At 44.7% G+C, this 15,497-nt stretch overlaps 1 protein-coding gene across 2 annotated transcripts in view; it reads left to right on the forward strand.

Annotated features, from left to right (window-relative positions):
* The window catches only part of RAB3GAP2 (RAB3 GTPase activating non-catalytic protein subunit 2), a 62,745-nt gene that overhangs the window by 33,008 nt on the left and 14,240 nt on the right, over positions 1-15,497 (forward strand). The window contains exons 14-30 of one of the 2 annotated variants that reach the window (XM_069954165.1): positions 42-258; positions 1,245-1,388; positions 2,274-2,356; positions 3,845-3,909; positions 4,008-4,098; positions 5,120-5,247; positions 5,433-5,646; positions 6,138-6,235; positions 7,544-7,649; positions 8,464-8,624; positions 9,164-9,392; positions 9,481-9,663; positions 10,803-10,915; positions 11,096-11,162; positions 12,717-12,787; positions 13,067-13,102; positions 13,747-13,821. In XM_069954165.1, the coding sequence (XP_069810266.1) occupies positions 42-258; positions 1,245-1,388; positions 2,274-2,356; positions 3,845-3,909; positions 4,008-4,098; positions 5,120-5,247; positions 5,433-5,646; positions 6,138-6,235; positions 7,544-7,649; positions 8,464-8,624; positions 9,164-9,392; positions 9,481-9,663; positions 10,803-10,915; positions 11,096-11,162; positions 12,717-12,787; positions 13,067-13,102; positions 13,747-13,821 (2,081 nt within the window). The remainder of the gene's footprint in view (positions 1-41; positions 259-1,244; positions 1,389-2,273; positions 2,357-3,844; positions 3,910-4,007; positions 4,099-5,119; positions 5,248-5,432; positions 5,647-6,137; positions 6,236-7,543; positions 7,650-8,463; positions 8,625-9,163; positions 9,393-9,480; positions 9,664-10,802; positions 10,916-11,095; positions 11,163-12,716; positions 12,788-13,066; positions 13,103-13,746; positions 13,822-15,497) is intronic. The other variant, XM_069954166.1, reaches the window with a different exon arrangement.

The raw sequence follows: 15,497 nt of genomic DNA on the forward strand, positions 1-15,497 counted from the left end.
ACACTGCAGTTCCTAATAGTTTTTGTATTGTTGCATTGTAGGTTATCGGGATGCCCAGATTGGATGGATGCAGATAGTGGAGGATTTACACGAGCGAGAAGCCGACAGAGGACATTTCTCTCCATTTGGCAGTACGCAGGGTCCGTCTAGAGTCGCCCAGTTCCTGGTCATCTATGCCCCAAGACGAGGGATACTGGAGGTGTGGAGCACCCAGCAAGGACCACGCGTCGGGGCTTTTAATGTGGGGAAACACTGCAGGTGAGGTGTAGAGGTGGTGTTTATGTGATGGGGTTCCTCAGGCATTGGAGGAGCCATATGTTACTTAGGTGTAGTTTAGTTACATCTCCAAGAAAAAGCTGTAGAGACAACATATGTTCCTGGGAGTAATATTTTTCCAGTCTATTCCTGAGGTAAGCGGCATTAGCGGTCACTGGCAGCTTCTCATGTCTCGTCTTCATGCAGATTAAAGGAGAAGTCTGGAGTCTGACATTTTTTTCAAAAAAAGCCGGGTAGGAGGTGGCTGAGCCTAACAACATGCAGCTACCTCCCCAGCTCCAGTGATAGGGTCCGCTGTCCTCTGCTCCGGTTCCCAGTCTCACCGCTACTTCCTGGTCTGAGTGTGGTCCCATCTCAGCCGCTGACTTTCTGAGCGAGACTGACACAACACAACCTGGGTACCCGCTCAGACCAGGACGTGGCTGGGGGACCAGGAACCACAGAGGAAGACAGTGGACCCCAACACTGGAGCCAGGGAGGTAGGTGCATGTTATGTTCGGCCACCTTCTCCCCGACTCTTTTGAAAAAAATGTCCCACACCGGCCTTTCCCTTTCATATGATTTAGAAGGATATTCCATCAGTATATGACGGGGAGGTTGTAGCACAGCTTGAGCACTGTCTTCTCGTCATTGTTTTTGCTGCATAACACTGCCCTGGCCACTTGCGATGCACATCAGCACCATCACATTGAAGTCGACAGGGGATCGGCTGCAGTATCATGCACAGGAGGGATGTGGGAGTGCTGCTCCTAGACATGCACATCAGTGATACTGAGTATTTCCGCTGCCATGCTTTGTGTTGCAGAAGCCATTACTAGGTGAGGACGTTAGGAGAGATTACATAAGAATTATCCTCAGTTGCCGTAGATTTACAATAATGGACAGTGCAGCATAATGGTAACATTAATCTGTGCAGATTATTCACTAATCCCACGGTGCTGTCCTTAAATGTAGACTTCTTCTTTTAGATTGCTGTACCCCGGGTATAAGATCATGGGGCTAAACAATGTGACGAGCCAAGGCTGGCAGCCACAGACGTATCAGATCTGCCTGATAGATCCAGTGTCTGGGAATGTGAGGACGGTAAACATCCCGTTCCATCTGGCTCTCAGGTGAGTGGACTGGCTGCTGTTACTCAGCAAGAACCCCATATAGCCTAGCCAGGGGTTAAAGGGGTACTCTGGGGGGGATTCAAATCAACTGTTATATAGATTTGTAAATTACTTCTATTTAAAACTATGAAGCTTTCCAGTACTTATCAGCTGCTGTATGTCCTGCAGGAAGGGGTGTATTCTTTTCAGTCTGACACAGTGCTCTCTGCTGCCCCCTCTGTCCATGTCAGGAATTGTCCAGAGCAGCAGCAAATCCCCATAGAAAACCTCTCCTGCTCTGGACAGTTCCTGACATGGACAGAGGTGGCAGCAGAGAGCACTGTGTCAGACTGGAAATACACTACTTCCTGCAGGACATACAGCAGCTGATAAGTACTGGAAGAGTGTAAATATTAAAATAGAAGTAATTTAAAAGTCTATATAACTTTCTGAAACCAGTTGATTTGATTTTTGGACTTTTTCAGGATGAGCAGATAGCATGCTTAAGGCCCTATTACACGGAAAGCTTATTGGCCGTTACGGCTGTGGAGTGGTAGCAGCAGACCGCCGCTATCCTCTATGGGCTGCCTGGATGATCTAGCGATCTCCCGGGCAGCCCCCCCACAGCTCTCTGCGGCCCCTTCTGCACTTTCCCGCTCACTGCCGGTGTGTGTAATAGCACCAGCAGCCAGCGGGGAATTAGGAGCTAACGAGCGCTGACAGCGCTCATTTGCTCCCCACAGTCGCCCTGTGTAATAGGGGCTTTAGTAGTCATGTAGAGTAGAATTCTAAAAGTATGTCCAAATAGTCACCCGGCGTGGGATGTATCTCACAGTCTCTGCTGTACCACTGAGTTTGCTTTATATTGGATCTGTAACGTATGTACAAACCTGTTTGTTTTTCCAGTGATAAGAAATGTGAGCGGGCGAAGGACATGCATTTAGTCAAGAAGCTATCCACATTGCTAAAAGCCAAAGCTCCAAATCATGGCAAGTGTCATTTTTATTCTGTATCCTATGGACAGCATGACTGTGGTTTGCAATTAAGCTCCATTCACTTCAACGGAACTGAGCTGCAAAACCCCACCCAAGCTGGACACAAGAGTCGTGCTGTCTCTGGAAGAAAGTGGCCATGTCTTTGTAGCGCTGGATAACCCCTGTAACACCTTGGGCTGCCTGGGTGATTGCTAGATCGTCCAGGCAGCCCATAGAAGATAGCAGTGGTCTGCTGCTGCCGCTCCTATTCCACGGAGCAACGGCTGCAGATCGCTGCTATCATTGTCATTTGTCTTGCAACATGTTGAAAGACCACAACAGACAACGATCAGCCTACATCGTTCATGTCGGCTGATCGTTGTCTTCTATTACACAAGACGATTATCAGCCATATACGGTCGATAATCGTTTCGTGTAATAGGGCCTTTTATTCCATTGAAGTGAAAGGCGCTTTATAGCAAACCACGCCTGAACTGGAGACAAGAGCGGCGCAGTCTCTGGAAGAAAGTGGCTGTGTTTTTCTACCGCTGGATATCCCCTCTAAGGGTACAAACCCACACACCGTATACACAGCAGATACGCAACAAATACGCAGCAGATTTGTTGGTACAGATTTTATGCTGTGTTCAGTTATTTAGATCTAATCTGCTGCGTATTTGCTGCGTTTTTGCTGCGTGTTTGCTGCGTGTTTGCTGCGTATCGCAGCAGTAAATACGCTGCATATACGTTGTGTGGGTTTATACCCTAAGGGTGGCATTACATATTAGATAGCTTTCAGTGACCACCTATCCCATCTGATTTCTCCTCCCCTACACATGAATGCTTGGTTTGGCTGAACATGCATGTTTTCTAAGGAGAGGGGGAATATGATGCTAGACCTTTTGCTGCACCTTATTTTCCTTTTAAGATTAGACATGTTAAAATCTAACTTCTTTCCCCTGACGATTGTTGTCTGTGACTAGTCAGAAGGGCCCTGTGCACATTAGATAGTCAGCTTCTGATACCTTATACGATTTGCAAATGTGTGAATTGGTATCATCAGAGCGGCACAGCCACACCATGGTCTGCCCTCACTGTTGGCAGATCTTTGGTTGGGGGTCTTCATTCTCCCAAATTGGGCAATTATGGTATGGTATGGTAGGGTATACCCCTTGGGTGTTGCCATAAATCAAAAAGTTCAGAAAACCCCTTCAGGGTGCGTTCACACCTACAGGATCTGCAGCAGATTTGATGCTGTGTTCAGTTATTTAAATGAAATCTGCTGCAGAAAATCAGCTGCAGATCCTGTAGGTGTGAACGCACCATCAGGGGAGATTGATCCAACATGGTGTAACTCCCGCTCATCACATAACCATAAATGTTCTCACTTATTACCAGGATGCTAAGCACAAATGGTGCTGGAAACGATTTTTTCTACTCAGGATTTGGATGTAAATGTTCACAGTGAATTTACATTTTCTTATCTATTCTCTCCTACTGTAGAGCGATTGGAAGCAGAAGCAAAGGAGATTCTCCTAGACATTAAATATCCGGCCACTAAGAAGCAGGTCGAGTCCTTGTTTGTCTCCTCGGGTTTTTGTTCCTCTATTATAACTGTAATATTAGTATGAAGAGTGTAATGATCCATCATGTTTCCTGTCTCCAGGCCCTGGAAAGCCTCCTGTCCAGTGAGCGTGTCCCCCTCTCCTCCCTCACCAGCATCACGCAGACTTTGCTGGACTCTCTCAGAAGCCAAGGTAACATTGACATTGTTCTCCACTTTGCATTATCTCTGTGTGTTACAGCCGTATTACAATGCCCGACATTACACTGTAAGCGAGCGCCGATCTGCTAGATTGCCGAGACGGCGATGTGCTGTGTCTATTGATTGGCTAAGCTGCCTATCACTGAGGAGACTGGTTCAGAAGTGCCGGGGGTGGCTTTGGTGAGCAGGAAACATAGGCGTTAAGCAGCAGGTGTGAGGGAGCCTGGACAGGTAAGTATCTTTTTTTTTTTTTTTTTTCTCTCCCTATAGCCGCTGGCCGTGCCTCACTGTTTAGCCAGCGGCTGATGATTTCTAAACATGTTAAAAGGCAACAGTCAGCTGCTTATCATTACGGAGGCCTCAAGGAGGGTATTTTTTTACAAACACGGTGTCTCTTTGTTTGGACCTCCATCAATCATCTGTAATCTGTGAGGAAACCTTGGCAGTAAGTGTTCAGTTTCCCTACAGCGCCACCACTGGAGAGATAAAGCATTACACTCTACCTATTCATTTTAATGGTATAGTAAAGCGGACGCAGCAAACACCTTGGGAAAACTCAGACTTGGTTCTACCTCTTCATTGGAAATGGATGACAACTCTGATTGATCCAATATTCGTATATTCTTTTCCTTTATGGAACAGACTTTACATAATTTACAGTGATGTTTTCGGTGACCTTTTCTTGTGTTTATTTGTCTTGTTATTTACCTGATGATGATTCTATACATACAGCCCAGACTTAACATGGTATGAAATATACTCCTACAAAAAGCTGACCTTCTGCTATTATTGGATCTGTATGTCCATATATCTTTTTGAATGTATTTAAGGACACTGTTATTTTTTTCCTAAAAAAAAATTAAAATATGTTAAAAAAAAAATATATGTAGCCACTATTACGGAGTGATTATTAGGGTTTATGACTCTAAACCATACATCCCCTTTAGCTCTTCATACTGTACTGTACATGTTTCTTAGATCCCCCTTCTCACACAATGTATATTTTCCCGCAGAGGTGGAGTATGTGGACGAAGGTTTGCTTGGGTTTTGCGAGGACAGACTGAAGCTTTTACATCTCTATGAATCTGTGCAAAATATCAGCTCTGTTGCAGTGGAAGCAGATGTTTCGCCTTCTACCAAAGTAAGTATCCAATGGGGGGCGCTAGTGGAGATGCGCATACTGGAAATTAGAGACAGGCACTTAGTGACTACATGACACTACTACTACTACAGCATTCATGTTAGGCCTCCTGCTAAACGGTGGGATACATTGCGGCCTTCTGTTGGAGGTATATGTGAGTGTCACAGTCAGTGTTCTCCTCCCAGGAGCTGGCCCTGCTGCTCAGGCTGGAGGTGGAGGAGCTGACAAGACTGCAGACCCTAATACGGAACTACAAGCAGGAGCACACCAGGACGGGCGTCCGCTTTGCTGATGATGAGAATGGAACATTACCAGTCAAGGCGTTCCTGGAATACCTGGAGTGTGAACCGGAAGCCATCAATGTGAAGAAGATAAGTGAGGAGGAATACATTGCATTAGGTGAGCCGAACCTCATTGTTTGTTTTTTTTGTCTTTTTTTTTGTTAATCACATTTTCAAAAAAAAATTGTACGGCCCCTAGGGTCAAATTAAAATCAGCCCTACTTTGTAGTCCTCTTTTCTCTCTCTCTCTTTCTCAACTCTCTGTCTCTCTGTCTCAACTTTCCCCGACCAAAAACTTCTTATTCCTCAGTTCTCTTCCGTTTGTTGTCTTATTGTCCTGTGCACACTGACAGCAGCTTTTCTCCAGGGGCTCCTTGCTATCCATGTGCTTTTAGTGCAGGCCAGTTGTAGTTTTGCAGCAGATTGGGGGAGCGCTCACATTTCAGGCATACATGAGTAGCACTATGTTTCTGGATCTATGGGAAGGTTCCAGTGGTGTCTATACAGATTATTGCAGACCAGCAATTCACAGTTCTCACATTTTTTACTCCTTTTATATTGTATATCGTTGTTATGCAGTGTGAACGTGATTCATTGTATCTTGCACAGGATCCTTCTTTTTCTGGAGGTGTCTACACGGTGAATGTTCCACAGAACAGATGTGCGAGACCTTGGAGAAGGCAGGACTGAGCCCGCAGCTATTACTGGTATGAGACTGATACGAGAATTCTGAATCCATCACTAGTAAAATATATACTACTATATCCACAATGGCTCCGCTAGAAACGGGTGTCCGTATAATATAATGGGTGATGGCAAATAATCATGGTATGATCTGCATTGGGGCGACACTTCCATTGATAGCGTCTTTGTCAGTGTTGAGGTTCTAGCTAACACCTATATAAAGAGCAATTAAGGCCTCCCTTGTATCTTTACCCCTCTCTTATACTGAGCTCAATATTAGAGGGGTTATCCAGGCTTTAAAAAGTTATGGCTGCTTTCTTCCTGAAACAGCGCGGCACTTGTCTTCATCATGGGTGGGGGGTTTTGCAGCTTTCTTCCATTCAAGTGTATGGAGACTAATTGTAATGCCACACACTACCTGAACACAGGGGTTTTCTAATCCTGGATAATTCCTTCAAGAGTATGTTCACATAACGTTTTTTTGAAACCAGAATATATCGTAAATGATCAATAGTCACGGCTGTATTTTTCCCCCTCAAAAAATGTTGTGTAAACATAATCTAAAGGGGTTTTCAGGTTCTTTTTAAGTGGTTATTTCTATATTACAAGTGTCCCAAGTATCTGATTGGTGGGAGGTCCCTTGCTGGCACCCCCACTAATCATAAGAAGTCAAGCATGCGTGCTGAGCATTAGCTAATTAGCAAGTAATAATAATAAAAAAAAATAAAATATATATATATATATATATATATATATATATATATATATATATATATATATATAATATTAATTATAATAATAAAACTAATAAGCATTAGCCCTCACTATGGGACTGACTAATGGTGCGTTTACACAGACAGATTTATCTGACAGACCTTTGAAGCCAAAACCAGGAACAGACTATAAACAGGGATCAGGTCATAGAGGAAAGACTGGGATCTATCCTCTTTTCAAATCCATTCCTGGCTTTGGCTTCCAGAATCTGTCAGATAAATCTGCCTGTGTAAACGCACCATTAGCTGGTCAAATGCAGTACTGTGCGCTGTGGGAGTGAGTGGAGCAGCGGTGCGCTTGCCTGACCGCTGCGTCATTCACATAGGGTCGCAGGACACCTCTGCTAATGATCAGTGGGGGCCCCAGCTTACATATAAGCAATCAGTATCACATCAGCGTCTGACCCTCAGCATCCCCCATAATCAGCTGATGCTTCAGCAGGTGCTGTGTACCCTTCATTGTGTACAAGTTACAGCGCCATACTTTTCATAGTGGTTTTGCCTGGTATTGCGGCTCAGTCCCAGTCATCGATCCTCACTACTTGTGTCTTGTTGCAGTCTCTACTTCTCAAAGTTTGGCTCTGGAAGGAGAAGGAGATCTTGGAAAATGCAAAGTCTTTGTGCTGTCTCCATAGTATGTTGTCTCGACTGAGCAGCATGAAAGGTGGGTGTCTTTATGCTGTACGGAAAGTAATTAAAAGGAGGATGAGGAAGAGAATGAAAGCGAGTATAGTGGATAGTATGGGCCCTATTACAGAGAGCGATAATCTGCAGAATCAGGCCAATTCAGCAGATTATCGCTCTGTGTAATAAAGACAAGGATCATCGGCTAATCTTGTCTTTAGACTCTGACCTAAAATCATCGGCCGCTAAGTGCGCATTGCTACATGTAATAGTGATGCATGGCCAACGGCTGTAATAAAAATAAACTGTATACATACCTCTTCACGCTCCCTGATGTCCTGTAGCTTCGTCCCACTCCCAACAAGCGACAGGCCACTCAGCCAATCACTGGCCACAGCACTGTCCGGGTGGCTGGTTCTTTGACTCACCTGTCACCTCAGACACTGTTGGGAGCAGCCAAAGCTACAGGACATCAGGGTGCACAGAGAGGTATGTATAACTTTATTATTTTCATTTATTAGGCAAGGGCTGCATGGACATTGCTAACATATATATATATATATATATATTTGCAGCATGATTAACGTGCTGTATATGGGCTCAGTAAGCAAGCGCCGATCTAGCAGATCAGCGCTCGCTTACATAAGTAATCGGGTCATGTAATACGGCCCTAACTGTGCTGAGAAGGGGAGGATGATTTTGTATGGTCAGGGCTATGAGCGGTGTTGGCCTCTCCAAGCTTTCCTGTAGTCTAAAGCACAAGAGTGGAACAGTCTGGTGTGACTGAAATCCTATTAGTTTCTACTAAGTTCTTTTTTTTAGCCACAATGGCCTAATGCACATGTTTTGTTTAGTGGCCATAGATGAGACGTGGGATCTGCAGTCCGTCTCTCCGTGGTGGCAGCAGATGCGAACTGCCTGTGTACAGTCCAGCAGCAACGGAGCAGCGTTATTGTCTGCCCATGTTGGGCACTCTGTAGCTGCCAACATCACTAACACCCTGGCAGAGAAGAAGGTAATTGCACAGTTTCCAGTATACGTATAAAGTTATCGTTATCCTTTTGGAGTAATTACTGTCAGCTTCTCCTATAGCCCTAATATTTAAGCTTTACTTAGTTGGACTAAGCCTGGTCACATGATCAGCAGGTTGCGGTGGATAACGTAATAATCTCTTCCTTTTGGTGACTGCTCTTCTCTTTGCTAAACAAAACCCAAGCAATAGAACAGTGTGCCGCTGACCTTTGACCTCTGTCTACCTGCCTCTCTATTGGGTAAGCATGGCTGGCGTATAATCGTAGCCAGTGACGCTCTGTTAATACTATGACTATTTTTTTCTTCTCCACTGACATTCACACTTCTGCTGCTTTCCTGTTAGCTCTCAGGCTGCTTCTTCTTTCTGCTTCGCTTAGGTCTCCATAGAGGGAATCCCCAGTAATATCTAGTCTGGTGCTGGATTATCACTGTCTAGGATGTAATGGTTTAGGACATAATGCTGCCGTAATGCTGCTGTTTTGCGTCTTGTTCCCACCGACCTGACATTAGATCTTCTCCTAGTTTCCAAAATCATTGCAGGGAGATGATGGCGAGTCCATGACCGACTCCTGGGAAGCCCTCTCCTTAGACACGGAGTACTGGAAGCTCTTACTGAAGCAGCTAGAAGACTGTCTCATCCTCCAGACCCTTCTGCACTGCAAGGGGTTAACTAAGACGTCGAAGATCTCCTCCCTGCAGGTGGAGCCACTGGGGAAACTCTCTGTCAAGAAGATTTTGGAAGGCGGGAAAGGTGAACAGAGATAGCAATGTATCACATGACTCTCAAAGGACTTTATGGTGTATTGTAATCCTAACTGTGTGATAATGGTCTTTTCCAGGTGGTGTAGCGGACACGGTGGCCAAGTGGGTGTTTAAACAAGACATATGCCCTGGGTTGTTAAAGATGGCTCGGGAGAAGAGGGACGTAGAGGAAGCAAGTGCATCGGAGCCAGCGGAAACCAGCATGACTGTTGCTGTTCTGGAGACAAAGCAATCAGAAGATGCCAAAGAGGAATATCAAGGTGAGGGAGAAGGTAATGGGTGTGCATAATGTGAGGTGTGTAGTCCTAGTGCGTGGGCAATAAGGGGTTAAGAGGGACTAAAATATATGTGGTTCTTTACTGCTACTGCTGTGTATATAAGTAGTAGGTGACTGCTACTCCAAGAATCTCTGTCCTAAAGGGAATGTGTCATCAGAAAAGGACTTATTGTATAAATAAAAAAAAAGTTTTTATATTAAACATACTTTTAAGAATTTTTGGTGCCTTTTTTTTTCTAACTTTCCATTTTTCTATCTATATTATAAAATAATCCTAATATCTTGCAGTTCTCATTTCTCACCACTGGGGCTAAAACTAAACAGACTTCCTGTTTTGTCTGTTGTGATAAGAGGAGGCTGCAGTAAAGTGATCTGTACAGCATTGCAGCGTCATGTGACATCAGTAGAAAGAGAAGACAATAGCAGCTCCCTGGGGAATGACCTCTTCACAGGTCACAGAGCGCGCTCAGTAATGTCTCACATTCATCTCAAGGGGACAGAGTCTGTCTATTGTCATCTGTAAAGCATCTCCCTAAACGCTGTTAAGAACAGCTCAGGCAATATGGCAGCCCCCATAACAATGTACAAAAAGTGAAAGTAAAAAAATTACAGTCGGAAAATAGAGACAGATTAGAATAAAAGAACAAGTTTCAGTATCGGACTCTAATCGGTAAAAGAAAATTTAGGTGACACTTTCCCTTTAAGGTGGCCATACACCTTCCACAAGTGATGGCTGTTTGGTATCTGTACCATCCGGCCCTCGTCCTCCCATACACATAAATGTTTGGCATGGCCAAGTGCCCCTGTGTTCTCTGTGGGGACGGGGGAGGTCTCTCCCAGAACAAAGGGGCTGAGTGCTGATTATCCATCACGCCCGGATGCTTTCTCCACTGACCTCATCTGTTGGTGGACAGTCTGAAAAGCCCCATACACCTTATACTGCAAGCGGCAGGTAAAGCCCACAAAAGTATAAGATGTATGGAGACCCTTAGTAACTGTCTCTGGGACACACCAAAACCAGGGGGGGGGGGGGGGATTAAGCCTCGTGGTACAGAATTGTCTAATATGGCAAGGAATTATAAGTAATGTGAGTAATATCTGGATTCTATTGCTTCCTCTCAGTTGTAGAGCTGATGAATCTGGTGTACCAGCATTTCCCGTGCAGTCTCGACCTGGATGTGTTGCTCGCTCACTGTTGCTGGGAGTACATGGTTCAGTGGAACAAAGATCCCGAGGTAATAACATCTCTCTATGTGTCATGGAGAAGGGGCCGCAGTAGACTTAGTTACTTTCTTTGTTAGTTTCCTTCCGATTGTAACTGGAATTGCGGCTAGATACAATGTGTGTATTATATATGTGAATAGGGAACACTGGTCGGGTATATAAGTCAGCAGATATCTGTTCCGTCTCCACAGGAAGCCCATTTTCTTGTCCGGTCTGTGGATCATTTAAAGAACATTAGTAACGCTCATGTACAGTTTGGTAAGTGGAATAGAAAGTCATCAGTGTTGTTAGTCTTTATGCCATCTAAGCATACAACGTGAGGAAGGAGGGGCCTTATAATATACTGTACATACCTAATAAATAAATAAGTGTGTGTATGTATATATATATATATATATATATATATATATATATATATATATATATATATATATATATATATGTGTGTGTATATATATATATATATATATATATATATATATATATATATACACACACATACCCATCAGCCATAATACATCACAAGGAGGGAGCGGGGGGCCTTATAATATACTGTACATACTTACTATATAACTAATATATAAATACCCCCATCAGCCATAATACATCACAAGGAGGGAGGGGGGCCCTTATAATATACTGTACATACCTACTATATATACCCATTAGCCATAATACGTTGCAATGAGGGGGGGCCCTTATAATGTACTGTACATTCCTACTATATATATATATACCAATCACCCATAATACTATAACCACTGATGGGTGAAGTAAATAGTATGAATTATATGGTGACAGTGGTGCCTGTCAGAGGAGGGATATGTCAGGAGTTCTTGTGTAAGACATCTGAGTCAGATCATCTCCAGAGCAGCCGGTCTTGTGGGGCTTCTCAGTATGTAGTGGTTAGTACCAACCAAAAGTGTCCAATTAAGAGCGACCAATGACCATCATTCACTGATGCATTTGAGGAATGAAGACTATGCTTTTGCATTGTAACCCCACAAAAGAGCTGCCATAGAGAAAACTGCTGAAAATATTCCAGCTGGCTATGATAGAAAGGAGTCAGGACATTGCACCAGGATGCACTATGGGAGGCGAGCTGGCGGGAGTAGTGTGATGGGCACTGTTCACAAACCACCTACCTAACCATTATACACACCAAGCTCTACCCTCCTTCATGGCGGCAGGATCCCCTGATGGCAGCGGTCAGCAGGATAATGCCACGGGGGGCCACACTGCAGACATTGTTCATAGATCAAGGTGGTGACTCGGCCTCTATATTCACCAGATCTCATCCGATCGATCATCTGTGGGATCCATGGAGGCCGCACCTCACACCTTACAGGATGTATCCCAGGTCTGTGTATTATGATGGACCACAGCTGTTCTTGCAGCATCAGGGACCTATGTATAAGGCATATGGAATAATTGTTTGGGATGATCAGTTTAATATATGTCCAGATTTGGTACTTCTATTGTACTGGAGCAGGGGTAGGGAACCTTGGCTCTCCAGCTGTTGCAAAACTACAACTCCCATCATGCCTGGACAGACAAAACTTTAGTTGTTGGGAGTTGTAGTTTTGCAACAGCTGGAGGGCTGAACATTCCCTACTCCTGCAGTAGAGTATAGTGTCACCCGGTGTCCGTGCCAGATGGTTCATAAATGATGCGGCGGTGTACTAAACATCAGACGCTCTGTATATTGAGTCCAGTCTATAGGTGATGATCCTGATCCTCTGGTATAATGTCTCTCTGTGAGTTATGTCTCTCCGTGGCCGTTACCTACACTCATACCTTGTTGTATTCCAGGACTGTCCCTGATGATGTGGAACACCTTTATTATTAAGCGCTTCTCAGCTGCTGCGTATCTCATGGATAAGGTGATTTGCAATGTTTAATATCATTAATGTTCACTTGAAGGCCCAGGGAGCAAAGATGAGCCGTGTGTATCTGCGTACAGCCCGGGGCTCATGGGACAGCAGCCACACACAATTCAGCTGTTCCCTCCCCAACCATAGGGAACGCTGGCAATGGGGGGAGGGTTTACTAGTAACTATAGGGACTTTGTGGCATGGGGCTTTGCGCATGTTTGGTAGATGGACCCTCCTGATCTCACCAGTCTCTGCCTCTTATTGACTCTCTTTCTCTTTTCCTTTTAGGTTGGTAAATCGCCAAAGGATCGGTTGTGTAGACGGGTAGGTACAGCTGACGCTATGGTGCTGTGTAAATGGCATCATGATTTAGCCTCCCCTTTCTGTGCCCCATATAATGTTAGTGTCCAGGAGGCTTATGGGTTACAGACAGCACTTTTTTGTGTAGAATACTGCAGTTGGTTGTAGGTCACTTATGTATGTATGTATTACAATACATTGCAAGCTGCTCGATTGCATTCATTGTTCACCCTAATATTTGGCTCCCCAGTCTCCAGCCGCTCCTGCCTTCTCCTGAACGCTCATCTAAAGTCAGATGAGAGCTTAGATGAACATTCATGGGAGGAGTAACTGGAGACCGAGCCAACAGGGAGTTGTCAGGATTGGCTGCTTGCAGTGCAGTGTATTACATGAAAATTAAAAAAAGAATAATGGGTTAAAAACCAGTTGCAGAAATTTTGTATTCCACCTATTACACATGCAAATGTCTCTATAACTGGTGATACATGGGTCAGTATAAAGAAAGCCATCTCATATTCCTTGATATGATCCCTCTGCAGAGCATGTCATCCATATACTATACTCTAGGACCATGTAACAAAGCATATATAGTGACCCCCCGGAACGGGGATGTGAGGGTATACAGCACTGATACTTTGCACTGACTGTGCTTTCCTCACGCTGTTTAGGATGTGGGTATGAGCGATACCTCTATGACCACCTTCCTGGGATGTTGCTATGACCTCTTACAAACAATGATGGAGGTAACTATCACTCTCTTGTACATTAAGAATGTGTGACTTCTAGGACGTCCAGAAATAAAGGAGACATATAGGGTGTTTAAGCCTCTATACATAGTTGAGTGCTAAGTATAGGAGTATAAAGCGAATCTGTACTGGTCCCTACCCACCCCAAACAGCCGCTCTGTAGTCTTCACCACGCCGTGTCTGGTCCTGGGGCCACAGAACGGTGATGGCGGTTTGAGGTGGGTGGCAGTTGGTACAGAATCGCTTTAAATGTTGCCATCTTGTCTTATGTATTGACACGAGTAAAAGTCATAGAGCCAATACAAACATTGGATATGGATGGACCGGGATACTGATGTGACTAGGTTCTAGGCCCAAGATAGTGATGGCAAGACGGGGGGCAATGTCCGAGATACACTTACATCGAGACACGTGATGGTGTCTCTGCGGTGTTTTGGTTGATCTACCTGAGGTCAACCAGCATCCTTTTGCATGCACTTACTAGGCATTGCTCCCACTAGTCAGAATCCTACTCCACACTGAGGAGGGGCAAACACCCCGAAACAGCTGTCCGTGGATGGATACCTTGCTTTGGTGGTTTCCTTGATTGGAGACATTCCTTGGCTTGGTTGTTCCTTCCTGGAGGAAGGTCTGGATAGCTCACTGACGTTAAAGGAGAAGCCCGGCCAAAACAATTATTTAATGTTATTACTTATGGAAAGTTAGACAAATTTCTATTGTACATTAATTATGGAAAATGCACATATAAGGCTATTTCCCTTAATTTAGTAGATCAGGGAGACTTCAGATTCTCTGAAATACTGTGACGTCACGAATCGGGGGTGTAATTCCAATGGGGTGTCCAGCAGGGGGCGCACTAATATATATATAATATAGAAGTCAATGAGTACCATTGACTTCTATATATAGTGCGCCCCTGCTGGACACTCCATTGGAATTACAATGGATGTGTATGTAAATGTAATAGTATGTTTTTGATTGAAGTGTCCTTGCCCCGAAAGTAATCCATAAATGTATTTAACCAGTACATTTGGAGGGCACCGCATAGTGACAGGAGGATAGATAGTGACAGGAGATAGGGATTTGTGTGACAGCAGATAGTAATGTGTGTGACAGGAGGGCCGCCGCTCTCTGCTCCCACATACAGCCTCCCGGTCCGCACTGCATGCCGGCCGGGGACAGGAAGCACCCCCACCCTGCAGGGAGCACGGCGCTCCCGGTGCTTCCTGTCCCCGGCCGGCATGCAGTGCGGACCCGGAGGCTGTATCTGGGAGCAGAGAGCGGCGGCCCTCCTGTCACACAGTTCCCTATCTCCTGTCACTATCTATCCTCCTGTCACACACAACCCCCATGTCCCTCCTGTCACTATGCGGTGCCCTCCAAATGTACTGGTTAAATACATTTATGGATTACTTTGGGGAGCAAGGACACTTGCTCCCCAAAGTTATGTATTCAATGAAAACATACTGTCTATTACATTTACATACACATCCATTGTAATTCCAATGGAGTGTCCAGCAGGGGAACACTATATATAGAAGTCAATGGTACTCATTGACTTCTATATATAGTGCGCCCCCTGCTGGACACCCCATTGGAATTACACCCCCGGTTCATCACAGTATTTCAGAGAATCTGAAGTCTCCCTGATCTACTAAATTAAGGGAAATAGA

This window comes from Dendropsophus ebraccatus, chromosome 15 (genome assembly GCF_027789765.1).
Source record: "Dendropsophus ebraccatus isolate aDenEbr1 chromosome 15, aDenEbr1.pat, whole genome shotgun sequence".
Classification (NCBI taxonomy): domain Eukaryota; kingdom Metazoa; phylum Chordata; class Amphibia; order Anura; family Hylidae; genus Dendropsophus; species Dendropsophus ebraccatus.